Raw genomic sequence first — 25,707 nt, forward strand, 5'->3', positions numbered from 1 at the left:
TGTTGCATTTGTCTGTGGAATCGCCAACCATAGCATCAATGTGTATAAATTCATTCTTTTCAAGCTTCTCTGATGTCAGATAGCAGTGTCATCCATTGTGGTTTTATGGTGGCCCACTGGATGCTGTGCTTGTTTGCTGTATAGAAGGTCCGAGTTCTATGTGGGTACAGTGCGTGAGGCACTGTTGTCTGTTTCATCAGCTCTGATAGCATGCAATGTTTTTTAACATTGTCAGCAGAAAGTTATGAAACCTTTGCTAGAAGATAGAACAACCACATTTTCAGTGCTTGCGACCGACGTAGAGGAAAAGATTAATACAGGATGATTATCTGAGGAAGACACTGTTAGATCAGGCAGTGCAAATAGTTATATGACTGATGTATTGATTTATAAACTGTTCATTATTATTCATAAAAGTAATATGATGTAAGACTGGTCAGTGGCTGTCATAACGATGGTAATATTGCTACAGCGGGTACAGAAAAGAACTCCTGTCCAAATTGTGTTATTGTTTCTCAAACAGTGGTCCCATAGTGTTTGCAGAAAACATTAGCGGCAAACACTAAGTTCACGGATGTGTTTGTGTGACGGTCAGGTTTGTTTGCTTCCAGTTGTTGCTGTTTACATCTGAAGCAAACTGCAGGGAGGATTTAGAAGGTGTTCAGCCCACCAGCTGGCAGCATCAGTTCTGTCAAGGTCTTCTGCTCCAACAATTTGCTGATGTTTGGAGACAGGTGGCTCTGGCCAAACTTGTATGATATTTGTCTTGTTTGGGTTTTTGTTATACTTTTGTTTGGACTACATGAGACCTGTTGGGAGGAATTACATGGATGCATAGTTTGGATTCTGACATGTGTCATAATTATCCAAGAGAAATTCTTAACTGTTGACTAGATGGAGCCGCAAAGCCGGGACACTTCCTTCTGCTTTGCCATGCCCCCTCCCACTGAAGTTTTTCGACTTATTTGCACATCAACCTTTTGTTGATTGTGGTTGTTTGTAGAGATATGCTTTATAATTTGCTGGATGAACTCTGGTGATGTTTGGAACTGATTTTGACAATACTTTAGCTACTTCACTTAAACCACTTGTGTGGTTGAAATATTTGCTCTTCATTTAAATTTGGTTGGTTGGTTTGGTGTTTTACGCCACACTTAGGAATATTCCAGGTATATCACGGTGGTCTGCAAATAATCGAGCCTGGACAAGACAATCCAGTGATTGACTTCATGAACATCGATCCACCCATTCGGGATCAATGACATGCATCAACCAAGTCAGTGAGTCTCACCCCCCGATCCCGTTAGTCGCCTGTTATGACAAGCATGGGTTGCTGAAGACCTATTCTACCCCGGATCTTCATGGGTCTCTTCATTTAGGTCATTGCAATCTTCTGATACGCAGAAAAAACAGTATCAGAATGCAATTCCCTTATTGTTTGATATTGAACAACTCATCTATTTATTTGCTGCGCAGCAGGTTTGAAATTGAGCATGAAAGTCAAGGGATCCTTGTCATCACCCAATGTTAACAGTAAAAGGTTTATGGTGTCCTTAGCTGGAACCCCCTGGCTGATTGTACTAGTCCAGATTAATGCTGGTTTTATAGTGATAGCCCACTGAGAAATCTTGCTACATTTTGAACATGTATACCCCACTCAGACTGTATACTGACTCCAAGCCGACCAGTCAATGTTTTATCTCCTTATGCAGACCATCAGTCAGGCAGAGCAACAACAAGTACCATCTTTCAACATCTTTTGATGTGACTCGGCCAGCGATTGACCTTCCACTGACCTTCCACTCCCTGAGCAGACGTTTCAATTATCAAGCTGCACAGATACCCACATCATCATTATCATGATAATACTTTGTTTTGATGTGTTACGTTTCAGAAATATCTGTCAGTCTTTAAGAAATATTGTTCATTTTTCATTTTTGACATCAGTAAGTCTCCACTTCCTGGAGTGATGTGTGGGCACAGGGCACATCTGACTGTCATCAGCCCCAGTGCTGGCCCTGGTGGGAGTCACTCAGTGCTGGAGACGGAGGGAGGGGGCCTGGGGGCATGGACTGGTGCTCCCAGCCATTCATTGTTAGGCCAATATACAATGTGGAATAAATTTAAAATTGCATTAGTTTTTATATTTGAACTCATAATGTTTTGAACAGTTTTAATTTTTCTTTGATCTTAATCATGTTAATATGTCAATTCAAATAAATTGATGTATTCCAGATATGAAAGATCAACATAATCATTGCTTCTGCGCAAAGAAATGGTGTGTTGTCAGTTTTGAATTTAAGAAGAACCTATCATCTGTTTTTGTTTTTATGTTGACAGACAATTCAATTCAGAATCATATAACATCAACCTGAAAAATAATCAGTCTTCACAATACCTTTTAATTTTTTAAGTGAATAGGTATCAACAATAAGTCACATATGCAATTACAGAATAGCTTTTCTGCAGGCAGTTTATGAAGGTATAAATTTCCTGTAGTGTTAGTGATCCCATCAACGCCTAATGCTCAGTGATATATTGTGTTACTCCTGTGTTTGTATATCTTAGGACAGTCCATTCATCACTGCAGTAGTGCATAATTAATTCATACAGTGGGCTATCCCTTGCTCTGGACTCCTGGACTCCCTTGTTCCTTGTTTCTAGCACTTATGATAGTCTTTCGAGCCCTGCAGTTTACACTGCAATTATACAGATACAGGAGGACTGTCTCTCTCATGCCTTCTATACTTCTATATATCTATCAGCTTGTCTACTTGCATGAATGTCTTCTTATGAAAGATATTAATCAGCTGTCTGCTTCGCAGTTTGGACTTCTGGATCCTGATTCTTTGGTCTGCTAGTAAGAGAAATCAGCTAGTCAAGAATAGTTTTCTCCTAAAATGTAACAATATTTACTTTAATATATTCTCTGAAATGAACATCTGTTTTTGAATAGTCACCTGTATAAAGCTCATTTTTGGTGACACTAAATAATGCTAAATGTCTCTCTCTCTCTCTCTCTCTCTCTCTCTCTCTCTCTCGTAGGGTTACCACTGATGTATGGTGCACGCACAGGGTCAGTTGTGCATGACGTAGATGACTACTGATCATTACAATTAGTGTAGTTGCATGGGCAGTGAAGGATGTCTAGTAACAACTTGTATGTCAGCATTGATCTCCCTGTCTATAATACATGCAGCCTCTGCTGAGAACCTCATATATCGGCATCGATTAGCTCATATGGCTTTTGTGAAATATTTATTCAGTTCAGACATATTGACATCTTAATTTCCTTAATAGATTTGGTGATTTTGTTGATAGTATTATATTTGTTCTGACATGTCATAATGGGTAATCTTGTTTGCATTTACATTTGGAGAAAGGGATGAAATAATCGCTTAATTATTGCTTAATTATTTTATTTTACAATTATATGATGATTCAGTGTTTCGTGGTTCATTGAATGGTTTTGCTACCTATTTTTACTCTCTATAGAAAGTGGTATAATTCAGTGTTCTGGTCCATGTGTACTGATCAATTGCCATAACATGACTACTTGTGATGATGTCATGTGTTCTGGGACATTTCTATCAAGGTCAGGTGTTCTATGAACATTTCAAGCAAAATCGGGCATTCTATGTACATTTCTATGTGGGTCAGGTGTTCTATGAAAACTTCTATCTGGGTCCAGTGTTCTATGAACATTTCTATCTGGGTCATGTGTTCTATGAACATTTCTAGCGAGGTCAGGTGTCCTGTGAACATTTCTGGTGAGGTCAGGTGTTCTATGAACACTTCTATCAAGGTCAGGTGTCCTATGAACATTTCTGGTGAGGTCAGGTGTTCTACGAACACTTCTATCTGGGTCAGGTGTTCTATGTACATTTCTATCTGGGTCAGGTGTTCTACGAACACTTTTATCTGGGTCATGTGTTCTCTGAACAATTCTAGCGAGGTCAGGTGTCCTATGAACATTTCTGGTGAGGTCAGGTGTTCTATGAACATTTCTATCAAGGTCAGGTGTCCTATGAACATTTCTGGTGAGGCCAGGTGTTCTACGAACACTTCTATCTGGGTCAGGTGTCCTATGTACATTTCTATCTGGGTCAGGTGTTCTACGAACACTTCTATCTGGGTAATGTGTTCTCTGAACATTTCTAGGGAGGTCAGGTGTTCTATGAACACTTCTAGCGAGGTCAGGTGTTCTATGAACATTTCTATCAAGGTCAGGTGTCCTATGAACAATTCTGGTGAGGTCAGGTGTTCTACGAACACTTTTATCTGGGTCAGGTGTTCTATGTACATTTCTATCTGGGTCAGGTGTTCTACGAACACTTTTATCTGGGTCATGTGTTCTCTGAGCATTTCTAGGGAGGTCAGGTGTTCTATGAACACTTCTAGCGAGGTCAGGTGTTCTATGAACATTTCTATCAAGGTCTGGTGTCCTATGAACATTTCTGGTGAGGTCAGATGTTCTTTGATCACAATTTCGTATGTCTGTGTTTCCATTTATCAAGTATCAACTATTGTAGTACAGCCAGATAGTCTCACACATGGGTATCGATCAGTCTGAAGCAATTATTTCTCCATATAACTGGCCTACGTTCAGTAACCACATTAACAGCATTGATTGCCTCTCAGTGAGATTTGCCATGCGGAGGCCTGTTTTAATACTTCTTTCCTGAAACATGCACACAAAAATGGATTTTATGATCATTGATAGAAGCAGTTTAGAAAAGAACAGACGCAGTTGCATATGACATTATGAGTTTGGAGACAAATCTCCACGGGAACAATGAAGCTAAAAGTAAAATCTCTTCACGATTCCTTTCATGGAATGAATTATTAGATAATTTGTGCCAGAAATATGTAGCAGATGTCAAAGATAGTTTTGTTAACTGAAGTATTTTGGTGTTGTTGTTTTTTAATACTTTTCTGGATCTGTTTCCTCCAGCATGGAAGATATGGTCCATCACCTGTACTTGCTGTGTCGTCAGCGAGACGTCTTAAGTGTTTATGTTCATTCCCATATGTGTATTCAAATTAATACATAAATATATCTGTGTATTTACTAACCTAAAGACTTAATTGATTAAGTAGTATTAGAATTCTAGTCTGTCCCAAAGACCTTTGCGTCTACTAGCCTGAACTTGTATTTTATCAGTTGGTGTTGTTTTTAGTATATGGACTGGTACATGCTGATCTTACTAGACCATAAGAACTGTGAGACTAGACAGGGGCTTCAGACTAGTGTATAAGTCACAGGCTGGAATTCCATTCTTTCTAGTCAAGCACACTGATTCTAGTAGCCCATATATTGACAAAACAATCTGCTGAAATAGTGCCAAAAAACCAGCTAGAGCAAGTACGTACTAGAGGTTTTGGCACAGACTGTATGTAGTAATTGTTTGTCCAGGGATGTTACGTCAGTCAGTGGTGTGCTGGTGTGTTTCTAGAGTTTGTAATGAGATTGGTAGGACATTCGGGTCTGAATGTAACATAGTATAAATTTTCATTTTGTAGTCAGATTGCCTCTGTGGTCTAGTGGTAGAGCGTCCGCCTGGAGAGCGGAAGGTCTGGGGTTAGATCCCCGTCTGCATCATACCAAAAGACGTTAAAAGATGGTACTTGTTGTTATCCTGTCTGGTGCTTGGCATTTAAGGGGCTAAAACAAGGACTGGTCGGCTTGGAGTCAGTATACTGTGTCTCAGTGGGGTATTCATGTTAAACTGCGGCATGGTATCTCAGTGGACTAGCACAAGAAATCAGCATCAGTCCGGACTAGTACAAGCACAAACACACACACACACACACACACACACACACACACACACACACACACACACACACACACACACACACACACACACACACACACACACACACACAGCATGGATACTACGGTTGAATGTACAGTTATTCTTACAGTGTAATGAACCAAGGGTGTCAAGTCCACAGACTTCCAGTAGGGATACTTGTTTTTATGTTATGTGAAACTTCAAACATTGTGGTTGTGTTTTGAAAGGGCATAGGGCAGCCACAGTGTCACTGGATCAGGGATAGGGACTGGCAAGTTTCTCACATATTCCTTCAAGCTCGAAATTGCGACAAAGTTTTTCTTTTAAGCTGATCTTCACTTGTGCATCTTAAGTCAATGGTAAACATGGCCACAATTCTGAGCTAAGAGGAGTGACTTTTTCCTGCATGTCGCTGCCCCGACAGGTCGTTGTGGGGATTTGTTGTGTTGCCTCATGGACTTCAAGACACTCTGCAGTTAAACATTTAAAGGCTTTGTTTTGCTGACAAATTCCCCTGGTATTTTGCATCTCCTTCCCAATGCCCCACAACACTGTGTTGTTCCAGTTAGCTGGGCCTGACTGTAAGCAGGGTGTTTGAAGGCCTTGTTACCTGGTGAAGAAGTCAAAGGCAGGACCTTGACAGTGATGAAGTGTACCCTTAACACATGCATGATTTCATTCAATTCATCAATGAAATTATTTTATATTTGAACGTTTCTCTCTGTCATGATATACTTGATAAGGTTGTTGACATAGTTTCAAGACTTGTGGAATGTTTTGTTGGTGCTCTTCATGTTTTGATGGATGTATTCAATCTGTCTGTGTAAAAGTCAATCAATGTCAAATAGCAGCCATGTCAAGTGAAAGTTTTATGTACCAAATCTGCCAAAATGATAAGTTGATGTTGTGAAGGTAAAGATTTAAGCTGTGCTTACCTGCAAGTTTCACGATTACCTGGACACACTACCAACTGGGGGAAGTCTATAGTGGGGGGGACTGATGTCAAATTGTCCAGAAGCATCAGATGAACTTTAGCAACAAAAGCATTTTTGCAACCATGACATCAAATATGCCCATTTTCTGAAATTCAGTAAGACTAAAAAGTTCATAATTGTAATGTAAACTTGGAAGCATGACAGCATTGGATTAGTGTGATTTGATTATCAAATATTGTCCAAAATCGATTCAACTGATTAATTTTGATTGGCTGTGATAAACTGATGATCCATTTTGAATATACCGATGTCCCTTCCAGGACCCACTTGCACAAAGCGATCTTAGCGCTACGACTATTGTAAGCCTATGTTAAAGAATGGGAGTTACGGTCATCTTAGCGCTAAGATCGCTTTGTGAAAGTGGGCCCTGTTGTTCATGAAATGTGTTTAATCATCAGGTAATTCATATAATGTGTTCACCTGCCTATAATCTTCATGTGGATCCAGAAATGTGTTCACCTGTGTATGATCATCAGGTTGTTCATATAATGTATTCATCTGCCTGTACATTTAATCATTCCCTATGAAGTACACATATCACGCTTCAGTATGGCTTGTATCACCCTCCTGACAATCCAGAAGATCAGTATCTCCCCCTCAACGACCTCCTGCAGGCTGTCATCTACCTCCTGCAGGCTGTCATCTACCTCTCAGTCTGGAGGCCCACAGTCTCACTCCATATATATCTCTAAGGAGGAGCCATGAAAACCTGCCCCTTTTACACTGCAGATACACTTCTGCAGATTGTCACATCTTGTGAGTAGCTCCACATTATTCCATGGCGTTATATGTTGTCCAATATTGTCCAGTGCTATCAGTGTTTTGATCATGTCAGTGTTTTGATCATGTCAGTGTCTATTTATCAGTGATATTGTTTCTGTGGTTCAGTGGTATTGTTTCTGTGGTCGTCGCTCTACTTCAATCAACATGAACACAGTTTCAATAGGTCAACTGCTTCACCAAGGATGGGGTCAGCGTGCTGTGTCAACAGCCCCTTGAGTTGGTGAAGATTACCTCTGATCCGTATGGGTATCTCACCTTGGTATGGACGCTTACACAGGGATTTTGACCATTGTGTATAATATTAGCATGCTTCCTGCCCATTATCAAGAATATGATACACATTCTTGTGGTAGAGTGACCTCAGGAGAATACGAGGGAGAGGAATACACGCTATGCAGGTCATCACTGCATGGAAATACCCTCACAGGGCTCGTGGATTCAGTTTCTGATGTTGGTTGAACTGCCAGATTCATCCTTATTATGATCCCACATCTGTCAACAGCATAGCCTCCTGTGAAGATCCGTGGCAGAATTGGTCTTCAGACTCGCTGACTTGGTTGTCATTGTATCCCAATTGTGTGGATCGAGGCTCATGATGTCAATCACTGGAATGTCTAGTCCAGACTCCATTATTTACAGACTGCCGTCATACAGCTGGACTATTGCTGAGTGCGACGTTAAACAACAAACAAAAAACATAACTTTGAGCATATCTACCACATTATGCTGACATCCCATAAGATAACTGAAAATATATTTAAGCTGGCATTAAACACAACCCCAAGGCTGTGTCAGCAGCCCTTGAGTTGAAGATCACTTCTGATCTGTATATGTCACCTTGGCGTTGACGCTTACACTCCGTCTGGAACATTGTGTATAATATTACCATTCTTCAAGCCCATTATCAAGGATAGGATATAAAGTGGCAGGGTGACCACTGTGTAATACGTTTCAGGGGAATACGAGCTGTCCAGGTCAACATGGAGATACACCTCACATGTACTATACTCCTCTTTTTGTGTCAAGTATGTTTGGGATCTGAGTGTGATAGGCTTACTGAAAGGATGTGGCCAGATCTTGGTCTCGGTATAAATCTTCCTTTACGTATGACTGGAAGTTTCTGTTAGGTTTATGAACTGAGTCCTAGCTTATTTATTACATTACCTGACTGTAAAATGCTGACTTCCTGTACTAAAACACTTAACAATATCGTGACAGAACACTTACCTTTCTACATTCTTCAGTCAGTTGTGCCAGACTGCCTAATATCTTGTATAACTTAATAGTAAATAATTCCAATGTGCCTGTGCTCTTTATTAATTTCAGTCAATGAATTGGACCCAAATGCCTGTCCCATAACTTCAAATAAGGCTCCTCTTGAGCTATAACAGATTTTGCTAAAGTGAATTTCTTTTTCACCAATAAACATGTTTTCTTCATTACAAAAAGAAACATGATTCTAAGAGGTACATGGTTTTGGTACATGCCAGTGTAGTGATTTGAAACTGGCCTTCACATTGTCATAGGATTCAATCTTTGTATTGCCTCCTTTCATTCTTTGATGCTTTTGTCAATTTTTTCAAAACAATTCTTCACATAAACTCTGTTGTGTTTGTTAATAAAGAAGAAACAGGTTTTACATATATTCAAGTTTGTATTTATAGACAATGGCATGTTTGGAATTACTAAGAAACACTCCCAGTGTTGTGGCAATACAATAAACTATGCTTATAACAAACACACTTATAACAAACTGACAGATATAATGAACGTATGTTTTGGTGCCAGCCTATTGCTGTATATATGCTGTACATATGCTTAAAATGAAGTATTATTAGTGGTCCTTTGAGTTTGTTATAACCATAGTTTACTGTACATGTTGTTCCTTGGGAGGATTCCTGGCAAGAATAGGTCTGGAGGAGGATACATTTGCTGTAAGAGGCATTAGCATTAGTTGGTCAGACAAGGTGACGTTGCTGACTGTGGATCATTGCTCACTCGACTCTCATTCTCTGGTTTCTCTGGTTTCTCTGATTTCTCTGATCCAGCTGTGATATAGCTGTCCGTTGCATTGAAACTACAAACTGTACTATTTTGTGGTTTGTACAGCAGTAAAGGCATCTAACATATTTCATTAGCTTCAAAAGACTTCTGTGTTAAATCATGTGTGTAATTACCCTTAATGATTTTACTGACAAATCTGAAAGAAGTATTTAGATAATTCTGACTCTTTTATGCGAATCAGTGCACCCTCGGGCTACTTGCATTATGTGCAACAGCATACCGCTGATAGATGTCTTCAGGAAGTTACTGACTTTTCCCTGAGGGTGTAGCAGAAAGTGGCAATATATCTATTATGAGACAGAGATAGTTATCAGGATTACATCATCCGTACTCATGTTGTCCTTGGTGTTTCAGACTTACATTCACCCTGATGAGGCCGTGTAGCTGAGAGAGAGGTGTTACACTTCAATATGTCTCTTAAGGAATCACAGCAGTTTGAGAAGGGCCGCATCAAGGCCCTTCAGGATGAGAGAGTGTATATTCAGAAGAAGACTTTCACAAAATGGGCAAATGCTTTCCTAGAGAAGGTAAGAAAATCCTGTTTGTCATTATGTCAAAACACTGGTAACTTTCTTATTAGTTGTGAAAGATTATTGGAACTACAAGTCGAACACAATAAAACCATGCAGGTTTGGGGAAAGTGTCAAATCAGGCCCAACAGAAAATACAGTACTTGTAACCACAAATGTGCAGAAAATGCACAATTTGCAGAAAATAGTTGTAACTATAATCATTCCATGTAGATGGAATGACGTTCCTACAGATATAGATAGTGGAATATTCAACAGTCCTCAGAACTCTGAAACTCACAAGCTGTTCCATATGGACGTTGTCAGATAAATAGCACTCTCACTAGTACATTAATTTGAATCCTAAGAATCTACTCCACCGGGAAGAAGCTGTGTAATGCTATGTGAATGCTGTGTGCTTCTTACACCAAGAGCTGAAATGGTTGTCAAAATTTATTGATATAAGGTAATACTTCTTATATAATATAATCTTTCCACAAGGGAAGTGAACTCTTTCCTCTGATGTTTGCAAACTTACCTCTCACAGTGTAGCAATTTCCTATATTTTTCGAGTTTGAAGTATTTATGTAGAAACCCTTTCAATACTTTAAGAATAAATTCAGTGACAGGATTATATTCATTTAAAAGAGGACAGGATTAAGACTGGACCATCGGAACATTTACCCTTACAGTACCTCTTTGTCAGCTGCATTCATTTTGTCTTGAACAACTAGTCAGTGCTAGCTAAAGTCGTTATAACAATTAGTCAATCATTGAACCATTGCTGATACAACATTTTCCCAGAGAAAGGAGTCCTCTATTGATTCTTAATAACTTACTGGTAGTGACTGTTGCGTTAAGAGTGTGGGAAGCCATGCTTGATTGGCTCCTGATTGCTGTATACACCAGCCAGGCATGTAGAGTTATTCCACCCCTATATCCAACAGCATTAGTATCGTCTTAGTATCACTTAGCTGCCAAGATATGCGCTAGTGTATGCTGCTGTTTATCACCTTTCCTCTGCACTGACAATATATAATCCATATGTATGATATGTCAAACTGTAATGCACCTGCATGAAGACAAGCGTCAGATTGACATAATTCATGCTAATGGTGTGTATCAATAGTGTGGATAATGAATACATAACAAACTACATTGACTACCATGTTCTTGATATGCTCAGAATATTAAAGTTACCCTTTTTTAATGTAGTGTATTGATAAGCGTGATCTGGAACAAGGTCGGCGCCAGATTACGTCTCCTAGTGCTCATTGAGGGGCTTAATTCTTTGAGTCATAAGTGTAGAGTTTATCAGGGCAACATGTGATATTTCTATTGTCCTTTTGTCACATAAATATATAATTTACACATATGAAAGGCAGTAATACATGGCGAAAAGTGATGTGCTTAGTTTTGCATTAAATGTGATGAATATGGTTCAATATGATATGAAACAGTGATTAAGATATGAGGTTTAAGATCAATGGAAGAATCATTCCTGAGGGTAAGCACACCCTTTGTGAAACCTGAATGCTTCAACTAGGACTAATATCCACTTGGTCAATAGAACCACTGCAGTCAACCCTAGCATTATGCTGCTGGAATATGTTCCATTGCATGCATGACAGGATTTTAAGCCTTTGTAATGGGAGTAAATCTGTACAGTAACCTGGATCAAAGATGTGTGGCTGCAGTATTGATACAAGATGTGTATAGGAGCAGGGATTGATCTGGGAGTGAAGGTCTATACAACTGCTGCCACATGGCTGCCACTTTGTGCAACATTTGTTTCTTTTGAATAACAGTAACTTACAATCAAAGTATGTTCAGGAATGTATGTGTGCCTGTCCCAGAAATAGCCGTGATATTACTTGTCAGACGACTTCACTGATAAAGGCAGGAGTAACACTAGCACTAGTCCTGCACCATGACTGGAATTTTATGTGTGTGTATATACATATTTATTAAATACTTCAGTGCGAAAGACTGAGTTTTCTGAAGTTGAGAAAAGTGATATTTTCATTGCAGTGAACATAACACTTGATATTTCACTGCAGTGAACATAACACCTGATATTTCACTGCAGTGAACATAACACGTTGACGGAACTATGTTGGCCTACACGAGACAGCTCGTACACAAACTGTTGATTTACGTCAGTTCAACGTTGACAAGTCATATAATGACAGATGGTCATTTATGTAGTTAATACCGATTCTTACCGTTTGTTATTTTGTTGAAAATGATTTGTATTAAACTTTGAATTTCTCTTCTGATTTGTCAGTCGATACTTTACGTTTCGCAAAGCGCCATTTTGTTACTTGAATTGCGTGTATTCTTTCGCTTCGAACAACCGTCTCATTGATTTGAAATTTATTTTTTGATGAAGTTGATTTTGTATATAATCATATCCAAATTTATACTAAAGAATTTTAGTGACATCAAATATTTTTGGTTACTTTTGTTTATATATTTAAGATTTAGCAAAGACGGAACTAATTTTTAGTCGTACCTACAGGGGGTGGAAAACCGTCCATGTGTGTTATGTAGGGAGAATTTACGCTTGAAGGTTTTACATTTGTAATGAAATAATTTAATCTTCCTGCAGACAACTACACCAAAAGTATATAATAAATAGGATATTTCATGTGTCGAGTGAAATATCATGTTTCTCTCATCTCGTGAAAATATCTCCTTCCCCCCCCCCCCGTCACTCGGGGAGAGAAACATGATATTTCACTCGACACATGAAATAACCTCTATATATATGAATAGATATTTATTTTTACTAAAAGCCAAGGCAAATCTAGATCAAACTAAACCAAGTCTAGTTTCCTTGATTCCACATGAAAACAACAGAAGAGGAAAGGTTCTTTTGAAAAAGAAAAAATACAATTATTTAGGAGAAATGTTTTCATAGGATAGGTGTTAGTCTACACTAACACATGTGACAAGGATATTTGGCAGCTTCTACCTTCAGCCTTTGTAGGAACCAGCATTTTGATGATTCACGAACATGTAACGGATTGTCCATTCCTACAAAGCAAGTTACAAAGAAGGAGAATTCAATAGAATATTTTCTGTGTCTTTTCTAAGTAATACTGAGCTTTAGGTGTCACATGTTGCAAGCATGTCAAACAAAGGATATGTGGGATATTTTCTCTTAGTTCCAATGGCATGGCTCTGCCACTGAAATGGCAGCTGAAAGTAAGAGCTTCAGCTGTGTATAAGATGGTGGATAGAGGTGAAAGTAGGTACTTGACCTGGGCCCACTTGCACAAAGCAATCTTAGCGCTAAGATGATTGTAACTCCCATACTTTAACATAGGGTTACGATGGTCTTAGCGCTTAAGATCGCTTTGCGCAAGTAGGCCCAGGAATAATGAAGTTGAGACAACATTTAATTGACCAAAATGACCAGACTTGCATTTGTTCTACTGTACTATCAACCAGTAGGGTACCATGTAGCCAGTGAGTGAGTGAGTGAATGAGGTTTTATGCCGCTTTTAGCAATTTTCCACCAGTTTCCACCACTAGGTTACCCCAACGCCCTTGGCCATGGTAAAGACCATGATGACCCTACTGTGTCCACATCTGTTCAGAATTTGGGTTAGATGAGACAGGGGATTCACGGGATCTTGTGGTCGGACTTGGGGATTCAGACTCAGTAATTTACAAGCTGCAATTATATCCCTGGAATAGTGTTGAATGTGGCGTTAAACAACAAATACACACTCAGCCACACACTGCTGGGCCCAATGGAGCATATCTCCTTGCTGTGACTAACTACATGACAACACTATTACAATGAGACCTATCATTGAACAATCAGAAGAAAACCTATACTACTTACAGTAAGATTGATCTCATTTAGAGCTGTGATTATATCAGTCACTCCCATGGAACACTAGAGACATGGGATTTGGATGCCATCTTGTCTCACTCTAAACAGATATACGTACAGATTGAGGCCTAGACTAACATCTAGTCTCTGAAATGAACATATTTTTCGAAAAAAACAGTTCTTAAATTATAGTTATAAAATATAATAAAGAGGAGCCCAGAGACTTTCTTCATTTTCAGATACTGCAGTAATCTAGACTTGCCAAACATTATAGACTTGCATGGGCTGTATTGGATATATTTGTTTCAGGGTCTGTATGACAGACTTATTGAGGGCAGAAAGTGTCCTCGGCCCAATTGTAGAGATTGAGTAGTCTAAAATGATGATGCAGTCATGTCACATTCCATAGGAGTCTACACCAGGAATACTTGAACCAAACAAAGACTGGACGTTTATCTTTCTTCATGCTTTCATAGTCTTTCAATATTCTGCTGATGGGGGATTTTTCATACTCATAAATTCTCATAAATTATCAGTGTTGAAAGTCAAGGCATCCTTGTCATAGCCCGATTGTTAAAGGTTTAAAGGGTCCCAGATTCAAACACTGGAGGAACTCTCTCTAACCCGGGCACACTCAGTTTGGTATATGACAGGGTTATGGGAATTTACCTATGAAAGGTTTTATACTTTATAAAATACATAGAACAGGCTTCCATCCACTTCTGTGTGTAGAACTGTGTATCTCTGTAGACAATTGTAGAGCAACATTTTGTTTTAAACAAAGAATTTGGTTTTGTGTTTGAATAATCAGTTGGATCTCATTGCAGCACAAAAAATGGACTTGATAAAATTATATAAAAAACAAGTGTTCACTGTTGAGATGGAGGTATGCTTTATCATCATGACAGATAAGTAGAGTAGAGTCTGGGGTACTTGTCAAGGAAAGGAGGAGTGTTGCTTGAGTTTTATACTGTATGAGTATAACTTACGTTAACTGCCATAATAAAACATTAACTACATCTTTGTGTGTGATGAGTGATATCTATGGAACGTGGACATGTACTTGTGTGACAGTTCGGAGCTTTGAGTCCCATTTCTGTATCTTTTAGGGGTTTTGTGTGTGGTTTTATTTGTGGTTTATGGTTACATTGTGTTTGCTCACATACAGCTGTGCTGTGAAGTTAATGGTTTGCTATTGTAGGACTGAGGTGTTTATACCAATAACCCTTGAGAACCTTGATGACATATTGATGAACTCCAGTCCACATTATGTCGCAAAAGAGAACATTGGTGAATATAGGTTAAATGATTTACAGCTTCCACAGATAGACTGAGAGTGGTAAGCTCCAGTAACTAGGATCTATGTCTGTACTAACAGATTAAAGCTTTTGTCATATTCTATTTCCTAAGGTATGCGAGTCTGTATGATTCAGCCAGGTAAGAAAGAAGTTGTGAGGACATCATTATTCCGAGTCTAGCTTGTATTTCCCTCACACCTTGTTGACAGTGGTCCCCCACGCTCGACTTGGGATTGTGCCAAGAATGTAAACGACAGGTAGAATGGATTAACGCTTCACCTGGTATACTTACCTGTACTGAAATCAACAGGTAGCCATATATGGTAGAATTACCTGCTATGCAGTGGGCAGATTGCTGAACCAGATATTGCGAGTCGGGGGTCGCAGATAAAGCAGTTAGCCGACATTGATGGATGAACACTGGCCCAGTTACATCTGCAGAATATTTACCTGACATATATTTTAACTCCAGCAGCCCATGGCATATAAGCCGTGACACATAAGGCAGTGTATATAGCTATGTATGTCCTTTCATTGAGGATGAAATGAGGCATGAGATTATTCAATGGGGAATTTGGTATTATCAAAAACCTTTGGTCCTCAACATTTGTATTATGTAATAAATTAACAAAACTTTTAGAAATTGTTATGAAAGTTATCATCTGAAAGAGGCCCATTTCTGGTGTCCTCCAGCATGATATTGCTGCAATATAGCAAAAAGTGGCATAAGATCATACTCACTCACTCATATGACAGAGAATTAATTAGGCCTAGTTCATTTTACCTTTTGCAAGTTTTGGACTTATAACAGTGCTAAATGAATAGGTAATTTTAGTATGTGTTGCAAAGACTGACTTTAGAGGATTTCAGAAAATTGTTTCTCATGTTTGAACTTGAAAGTCTTTGACACAAGCTGATTTTAACATACGTACGAAAAGACAGTTCAAACATGTGGTGAAAACATCATCTTGGGTCACAGACTTAATCAGAGTCAAATTTTCTAGTCCGAAGAAGTTTGCTTAAGCACTCATGCAAGAAGTTCACAACTTGCAAGTACAAGAAAGACAAAAAGGCTAGTTGTCTGCCATTTGATCATGTCTGAAAATTTTACATAAACAAAGGGTCAAAACATGCCCTTATTCTTTAACCTTATCCTTGGTCTTGTCAAATGGTTTATAACAGTGAATAAAATAATAGTGCCAGTATGTCTTCATCTGTTGGGCATGAACGTTACTCAAGGAGACTCCAGGATGACATAGGCGGTAAGTGAGTGAGTATGGTTTTACGCCGCTTTTAGCAATATTACAGCAATATCATGGTGGGGGACACCAGAAATGGGCTTCACACATTGTACCCATGTGTGGAATTTAACCCGGGTCTTCAGCATGACGAGCGAACGCTTTAACCACTAGGCTACCCAACCGCCCAAACAGGCGGTGACAGGAGGTGATAGGAAGACACTTGCTTCTGTGGTGCTGTCATTCTTGAAGGCATTCTCTGTACAGGATGTGTCTGTGGTAGTGTGATAGTCTTGTCTATCTGGGAAATACAACCCAGCCTAATCTAGAAGTGAACTGTCTCATCTCTCCTGAGTTACAACAGATTGATGCCACAGATCTCCAATCTGAGGAAACATTGATGATATGCGACATCATCAAACAAGGAATGTGGCGAGATACAATAACATTCTTGAAATAGAATTTTCCATCACATATTTTGGCATTATCGTCAGTAGAATAATCAGAGCATCTTCCCAAATACCTATTTCATCTTGTGAGAAAAGTCTATAAATAACCATGGTTGTATTTCTCATTCAAGAAATGAAGTTAACCTTACCTATTTGCCAAGAACTGATGTATATCTTTGTGTCCAGTGTAAACATGCAGCTGAAACCTCTGATAGGGGTCATGGGATGTTTTATACCATTTACATATTTGTTTGACATTTATAGTTCGTCTTGTCATGTCTAATAGGAATAACCTTATCGACAGTTGAGTTCATGAAAAAGCTAGGGCATCTTTTGAGGTCACAGTACATCTGTGAGAGTGGTTAAAAAGCATGTTCAGCTAAACAGGATTGGGCCCCATGTATGAAGTGGTAATTGAGTGAGGATGATGGCAGTGAAAGCCTGAATGCCCAACAATGTAGAGGTTGTGTGAACGTCCATCAGAAGAAGTGGAAGATCTGGACATTGTAAAGTGGTCCTGCCTCAGTGAGGTCATCCCGCCTGAGGGCCTGTTGAAGTGATGACTGCCCAGCTTGCAGCAGCCCTTCACCTGAGGCATTTGGTCTTATCAGGGCAGAGGCATGGATGTGATAGGACTTGGTCAGCTGATAACATGAAATATCACACAGTTATACTTTGATTCCACATCTTACAGGTGTCTTACAAGAATGTAGGAATTAAGCATTTCTTACTGACTGGGTATACAGTAAATACATGTTTGTTAGTTAGCAGACATGAATGCAGGAATGAAGCATTTCATAGTTATTGCTTATTAGATTAAGCTTGGACCAATCTCTGAGTGCATGAAGCTTCCAGGTGTTCAGAACAACATCACCAGCAGGAGGTTGTAGGTGACAGACAGCTCAGGGATAAACACACTTCCTTTCCACAACAAAGTCGGGGTTTTGATTCTGCAGTGTAAACTATTTGTAAAGCCAACTCTTTGTGTCACCTGATGTGTTTGTGATATTGCTTATGCAGATTCTCTAGTATGCCCAGTTGCTTATAAACAGCATAACTTTCACAGTGCCCTCTAGCCTATATGCCTCTGCCCCTCAATATCCCAGCTTCAATCTCTGAAATTTAGAAACAAATGATTCAGGGTTGAGATCTACCTGCAAAGAGAACAAATATCAAGCTATGAAATGAAAGTACTGTATCAGGATACAAATTGTATTGCACCCATAGTACGGGATATACATATCGTATCACAACCCACATATTGTTACACCTGTAATGATAAAGTGCTATAACTCCCTATGTTGTTAAAATGGGCATTGGGTTGTGTGTCATGCAGGATGGAGAGTGTCCTTCAGATACAGATCATACAATATTACAAATAGGGAAAAGAAGGTCAACATCTTAAGATAAAATCTGAAAGACTAGGTGTAGTAAGAAACAGGTCTGAGGTAATGACTATTAAATAGAATACAGCTTCCAAATGTACACAGGGTGGGCTATTTTTGTCAACACGGCTGGTACATCCACAGGGTATGTTTGATCAACACCACAGGAAGCGAGTACACCTCACTGCCACCATTGTCTACCCCAAGGAATGTGGCTCTTTGATCCCCACCACTCTAGGCCAGTATGCGGTGGTCACTTTGTAGTCTCCATGTGGAGTTGCACAGAAAGCCGAAATACTGGCTCACCAACATCCATATTTATTGTCAAACGGGAGCCAGATTATTGTAGTCACCTTCTTGACCCTACTGTATTATCATGCTCAGCTTGGGATAAAGGTCAAATCTAAAAGCCTAATTCAGCATGTTCAACTAAGGACATAATACTAAATGCTCCCTTGTGATGTTATATTGACTGGCGAGGCTATAGCTGGGGGCAGGACAGTTACAACTGGTCCTGGAGCCCTAGGGCAGGAACAGATCACCAGTGCATGGAGGAAATATAGGGGCTTTGGTTTCTAAGTTCAGGTGCTTAAGTTTTCATAAGAAAGTCCAGAATAAATTATATATATTTTGACAATCCTAATTGTTCAGAAAGTTTAATAAAAATCTTGAGCCAGATTTATTTAGCCGTTTCAGCATAAGTACTTTGTGGACTGAGCGACTCCCATGTTAAAGAGTAGGATTGGTTGGATGCAGCACAGCGTTGATACAACTAGACCAGTAATCTGCCTTTATCTGAGGGGACATTGTCAAAATCTTTCCGCCTCTTTGGCAGAGCAATCAGGGCATAAAAGGAATGTCGTGAAATGGTTACACTGTAATTTGGGGTCATTCTAAATAGCTTGCTCATTCAACTTAGTCAGCATCAATGATTCAGTATGCCATCTTTGATTGCAGAGGCAAGATTTGCCTTCATGTGTGATATTGTATTTGTACCTATTGGTTTAGAGATTCATAGAGGTTGTTGGGTAGTCGGGTTGTGGAGTAGTGGTTCGTATTGCTGGAATGTTGCTGACAGTGGTGTAAAACCTCAAGCACTCACTCACTCAAGTTGTCCCTGGTGGTTCCGATGAAGTTAGTTGCTGAGTGGGAAATGAAGTGATTGTTAACTCTATTTGAATACATCTAAACTGCCCATAAAGATAAGAAGTGAGTGGACATGCCCTTGGTAAGCATGGTAAGGATGAATAATGATGTAATAAACGCAGTGTCCAGCATGGCAAGCGCACATGCAGCCAACTCGGGCATGGAGTTCAGGAGGTCAGTTAGAGCACTATGGTCTTGATGGGCCAAGGTGTGTCACCACAGGTGTGCTGGGGTTGACTTCATCACTGCTGTCATATCGCTGGAATATTGCTGAGTGTGGTGATAAACTAACAAACAAACACTGTCAATTATTGTATTCTGTGTATTTTCACAATGTTTCTTGGGTTTGTTCAAGTGCCAGTTTATATCAGGTTTATCCGGTCCAAAATCTTCATAATCACTAATATGGAAGTTCTGAGCAGCTTTACTTTCAAGCAATAAACATCATCGTCATCATCATCATCATCATCGTCATCGTCATCGTCATCATCATCAGGGCGGTCGGGTAGCCTAGTGGTTAAAGCGTTCGCCTGTCACGCCGAAGACCCGGGTTCGATTCCCGACCTGGGTACAATGTGTGAAGCCCATTTCTGGTGTCCCCCGCCGTGATATTGCTGGAATATTGCTAAAAGCGGCGTAAAACCTTACTCACTCACTCATCATCATCACCATCACCATCATCACCATCATCATGTGCAGTGGGATAGCCTAGTGGTTAAAGCGTTGGCTCGTCACGCCGAAGACCCGGGTTTGATTTCCCACATGGGTACAATGTCCATTTGTGGTGCCCCCCCACAATGATATTGCTGGAATATTGCTAAAAACATACTCACACACTCACTCAATTATAAATAGGATTCATGTTCTTGACCTCTTCCAGCACATACCTAGCTTGTATTTACAGCCTGTTTGTAAACGTCCAATGTAAATCAAGTTATGTATTTGGGATGACAATGAGGAGTACATGAAAGAAGGCTTATGACTTGGGAGCCAGGTTACATCTTTGATATCCTACTTAATGTCTACAGGTGATATATGTTCCTGGCAGTGTACCTCGGACAGGTGCTCCTTGTGAAGGCTGGCCACTTCGCTATGTTAGCCTGGCCTTGGAAGTGTAATAGGCCTGCTGAAGGAATTTTGAAGGTTGCATAAATTTGTACGAGAACAGTGGGCGGTGGGTAGCCTAGTGGTTAAAGTGTTCGCTTGTCATGCTGAAGGCCCTGGTTTGATTCCCCACATGGGTACAATGTGTGATTCCCATTTCTCGTGTTCCGTGCCGTGATATTGCAGGAATATTGCTGAAAGCTTTGTAAAAACGTACTCACTCACTCATAAGCAGGATTCATGTTCTTGACCTCTACCAGCACAAGCCTAGCTTTTATTTACAGCCTGTTTGTAAACCATACTCGCTCACATTTGGCTGTTTGAATAATAAGAATGTCTTTCTTATATAAAGAGTCACCTTCTTGCTGTACACTGCTAGAGTATCTTTCTGTAGAATTCTGAGATAAATGTGAAAGTCATGTGACATACTTATGCATTACTTCATTAAGCATCTCACTATGATGCTGTGAGTTGTGCCAGTGCAGCAATATGTGTGCCAAACATATCAACACCATGTCACCTGAAACCAACCTGCCTAGTCTGTCTCTTACACTGGAAGATGAGGTGCCAGATAACAAATTAATATTGAAAGACCTTTTTGATGAGCAGATGATAAACGAAATTTGTTAAATGGTATGTATCAATACTGGATGTAGCCTTATAATATAGCTCCCTCTGTTCACTTGTATGTCCTTCAAGGTCATGTCCTGTCATTGGGCTGAGGTCTTCACAGGCTCTTGGTTCTGATAGCAGCGCTTTGCTTATCTTGAAGTCTGGATAACTTGACATGTTTTAAAGGAACAATGTTTGTCTTGTATTATTGTACATGGTGTCAGTCTATGAATTTAACCACTAGTGTGTAACCTGAGTTGTGAAATGTCTTTTGGTCCAGTACGCTTTGCTTATTAAAGTCCATACTTGTACACTAAGATCTACTGAAAATAATGCCAGTTGACTCATAAGTTTTTGGCTCAGATTGGTGTGCAGGTGACAGGTACAAGTCTTTGTAGTGTCTTGTGTCACCTTTGCCTCAATCCTCCATCAAGGACAAGGGGACTTCCTGTCCCTGTGACCATCAGAGCGTATACAGATAATAGTCCCACTTCCTGCACATCAAGCAGCAGCACCTGATGTAATGTGTCTGTCATGGCCTACTGGCTGAGCTGCAGCAGAGAGCCCATGATGTAACACAGCCCCTAGGGTCACTGTAGCCCCCTGGCCACATGCCCCCTGGCCAGAGCATGTATTTATCCCACCTACTTCGTTGTTCATCATTGTGGGACACACCATCATTGCACAACTACATATGTCCCACCATTTAAGTCTTCTGATGTCAAAGGTCCTTCTCACCTATAAATTTCTCATTAGGTCTCTTGATGTTCCGAGGTGTCTGGACAGGCTTTGTTAGGACCAGTTGGAACAGGTTATGGATGGTTCTTTCAATCAAGAATTACAAACTAGTGAAGAATTATTTGATTTTCAAGAGTTTCAAGGCCATAAAATAATAAATATAACACTTTCTACATAGTTTTGTCTTGATTTTAATCTGAATTATGGGGTTTTGTTTGTTAATCTAACAAGATCAAAAATATTTTTATTAGGCATTGTGAGGACCGACTGCCGACTTTTCCTGACTTTATTAGGCCCTTTGACTAATGGCTGAAGTCACTGATTTGAATAAAAAAATCTTAATTGTTTAATTTTGCTTATCACATGACTTTTTCGATTAATTCAGTGAGAGTGTATGCTATTACCATTGATTCTCGGAATTTAAGAAATGAAACAGTGTTCAGCTTTGTTTGACATAAAACAAATATTGAACAATCGTCTGTCTGAGATTAAAGGATTAGTCCCCCAATCCTAAATTAGAGTAAGCAAATGTATTCCTGTATCAGGCCAATGATTGTTGTGCACTGACAGCTTTATAATGGAAATGTATGTTTGACTTGAGATCTGAATACCCCAAGTTCAGTGTAGATTGTCAGGTGGTAGGAATGTGTAATTATAGAGTGGGTCGGCATCATGACTCATTGTCTTGTGACGGACGCCACCCCCAGCTCCAGTCAGCAACAGGTCTCGCTCAACACACTTCCCTACATCTGTCTGCTGGCTCTGTTACCACAGTCCCTGTATTAGGTGACCCCTGTACATACATCTGCCTGTACAAGGTTATAATAGTCTCAGTATTAGGAGACCCTTGTACAGGTCTGCTTATGACCAGGTTACCATATTACCATATAGTCCCTGTATTAGATGACTCCCGTATACATTTGCCAGTTAACAGGTTTGAACTTAAATTAACTACATATATATATTCTTTGGGCTTCTTGGTGTCCTTTAGAATGACACTGATTAATGCTAAATGTGTGTGTGTGTGTGTGTGTCTCTCTCTCTCTCTCTCTCTCTCTCTCTCTCTCTCTCTCTCTCTCTCTCTCTCTTCTCTCTCCCCTCTCCTCTCTCCTCTCTCCTCTCTCTCTCTCTCAGTCATCACATACAAACGGGAGATTACCGAGAAATACATTGGCCACCCTCATCAGCAAACACGTCTAATGATCAATATATTTGAAATGTTGGAGTTCACACAGATGGCTGGGTGTGACTTTAGCTTGTGTTTATTTGAACCTGGCCCTGGACACACTGCACCTTGGTCATTACCCCTCCAGGTCCACAGCGGAACACTTGTGACATTTCACAGTAATTAAAGGTTATTACTGAGCTGTGGAGTAGCCACCATGTAATCTCCCAGACTACACTTCCCTGTTCATCTGGCCACATGATTCATGGCAAATAAGCACATGATGACATCACATTAACAATATCCAACCAACACTAGAGTTTGCCTGTTAAGCATGCATGCTGTAGGTTAACATAGGCTGTTGTGTGACACATGTAGATGTATACTAGTCACAAAAGGTTAAGAACAACCGATTCTTTCAATGCCATGACAGATTGACTATAGTAACATGAAAGAATCTGGTGGTCCTTAACCTGTTTTTGAGTAGTATATATGACTACTCAGGATTTCAGAGAATTACATCATATGCCATTAGAAGTCATTTAGAATCTTTCATGTCCTGCCACATGATCAAAGACTAGTTTAGTTTTAGTTCCTATTATTAAGTTCATAATTTTAGTCTTTCCCCCCCCCCAGGCGGCAGGGGTGGCACTGCCCTGCGTCTAAGGCGCCGCGATTCACCGTGCAGAGTTGCATCACTTGGGCACGCCAGATTGTGGGTTCTAATCCCAGTTCGCCCCGATTATGTTTCTAGGTTTGTCAGCACCATACCCGTGCTCGTGGGTTTCAGCGAAGTGGTAAATGTCTAAGACCTGAATCACTTCAAGCTTTCCTCCCACATTAAGCTGACACGTCGTGATATAACTGGAATACTGTTAAAAGCGGCGTTAAACCCAACCCACTCACTAGACCTGCTCAGAGGCCGATACTCACTAGTCTCTCTCCCCCCTCCCACCCCCATTACGGAAGAAGACTGTGCTAGGATTAGCGTTAGAATAAATACATATACTGCTCAATGACACTAGTCAATAGACAACCCCATCTTTGTTATTTTTTGCCTTTCATAATCAATTCATGAGCAGAATCAATACAGTGAGCGCACATGTACACATTTGTTGACAATTTCAGACATGATGGATTGCTCTGTTATTATTTGGATGATGTGTTGACTTGGCATGGAATCATGGCATCTAGCAGATATCTCTATATGCCCATATTCACATCATTATCTTATTGTACTTGATGTTTGTTTGGTGTTACTGTGAGCTCTAGCTGTGTTATGGTTGTTTGTAATGGGCAGGACAGTACCTGATGACATTTGTCGGATTGATCATCATGAATGGAATTACTGCATTATCTCCCCTGGACGTCCCATTAGCCGTGTCTGTGTGTGTGATGACAGTCGGGGAGCTTATGCATGCCCCCAATTACTAGACATGCTTGTCCTGTATTCACATCCAGTGTTTGGGGGATCCTTGGAATGCTACTCAAACATCAGTTTATTCAGTGATGAATTTGATCAAAAGTTTAACGTGTCATACCTTGATACAGCCATGTGTGAACCTTTGTAATGTGGCCATGATGCTGGACAGTTCTCAGAATATTTTCTTGCTAAAATTTTAACTTGAGAGAATCAGACAAGAATAAATTATGGATAATTGGACAGTAACCTGGTAAGAGTGAAGAGGTTGATGTCATATTGCATTTTAATATTTCTCAGATGTCCCTAAACACATAGTATGTGTTCTTTTATTGAAGGGGGCACGGGTGGCCCAGTCGTCTAAGGCGCCGCGATTCGCTGTGCAGAGTTGCGTCCCTTGGGCACGCCAGAAACCTATGATTGTGGGTTCGAATCCCGGTTCGCCCCGATTATGTTTCTAGGTTTGTCAGCACCATACCCATGCTCGTGGGTTTCACCGAAGTGGTAAACGTCTTAGACCTGCATCACTTCGGGCTTTCCTCCCACATTAAGCTGGCACGCCGTGATATAACTGGAATACTGTTAAAAGCGGCGTTAAACCCAACTCACTCACTCACTCACTCTTTTATTGAAACTAAGACAATATGTCAAAAAGTCCAGTAAATTTAGTGAATTGTTCAGGTGTTTTTTTATTAACCATTGGTTTTTACTTTCAAAATGGTTTAAAAAATTTAACCTATTTTTGACAGTGTTAAGTTCTTTCAATAATAGAGATGCTTGATATATCATTTTAATGATTCCCAAGTGACCTTCCCACTGAAGACTCACACACTTCTATGAATCCACTTACCCTGCTGGATCTAATCATCTCGGGATCTCTACCATAAATAAACTGTCATCTCCTCGATATATTAAGAATATCTGTATTAAAAACATTCTGCTATATGGGAGACAGATGAGGGCTGGGTGTTGATGGCCTGCATACTGGGAATACCACAGTATAAAGACCATGTTGTCAGATAGGGAAAGGACATTAGCTGGGGTAGATCTGTATATCTCTTGTGAGAGGTCAACTGATAATGTCAACCTTTCACCTCCCACCCTGACCTCCAGGGTCACAGACACACCCAATTTATGGCATTGAAGTTGTTGAGTT

At 40.0% G+C, this 25,707-nt stretch overlaps 2 protein-coding genes across 7 annotated transcripts in view; one reads left to right on the forward strand and one right to left on the reverse strand.

Annotated features, from left to right (window-relative positions):
* The window catches only part of LOC124123518 (spectrin beta chain, non-erythrocytic 5-like), a 151,931-nt gene that overhangs the window by 29,895 nt on the left and 96,329 nt on the right, over positions 1 to 25,707 (forward strand). For all 6 annotated transcript variants that reach the window (XM_046486682.2, XM_046486718.2, XM_046486709.2 and 3 more), the window contains exon 2: positions 9,995 to 10,167. In XM_046486682.2, the coding sequence (XP_046342638.2) occupies positions 10,051 to 10,167 (117 nt within the window). In that variant the 5' untranslated portion in view covers positions 9,995 to 10,050. The remainder of the gene's footprint in view (positions 1 to 9,994; positions 10,168 to 25,707) is intronic.
* On the reverse strand, positions 3,568 to 4,509 carry LOC124124909 (involucrin-like). The gene has a single exon (XM_046488202.2). The coding sequence runs from the start codon at positions 4,507 to 4,509 to the stop codon at positions 3,568 to 3,570; it is 942 nt and encodes a 313-aa protein (XP_046344158.2).

The sequence above is a fragment of the Haliotis rufescens genome, unplaced genomic scaffold (assembly GCF_023055435.1).
Source record: "Haliotis rufescens isolate VD_foot unplaced genomic scaffold, xgHalRufe1.0.p SCAF_3, whole genome shotgun sequence".
Lineage (NCBI taxonomy): Eukaryota > Metazoa > Mollusca > Gastropoda > Lepetellida > Haliotidae > Haliotis > Haliotis rufescens.

Excerpts from the sequence above, each read along its gene's own strand:
- LOC124124909 (XM_046488202.2), bottom strand. The coding sequence starts at position 4,509 with ATGGAAACACAGACATACGAAATTGTGATCAAAGAACATCTGACCTCA.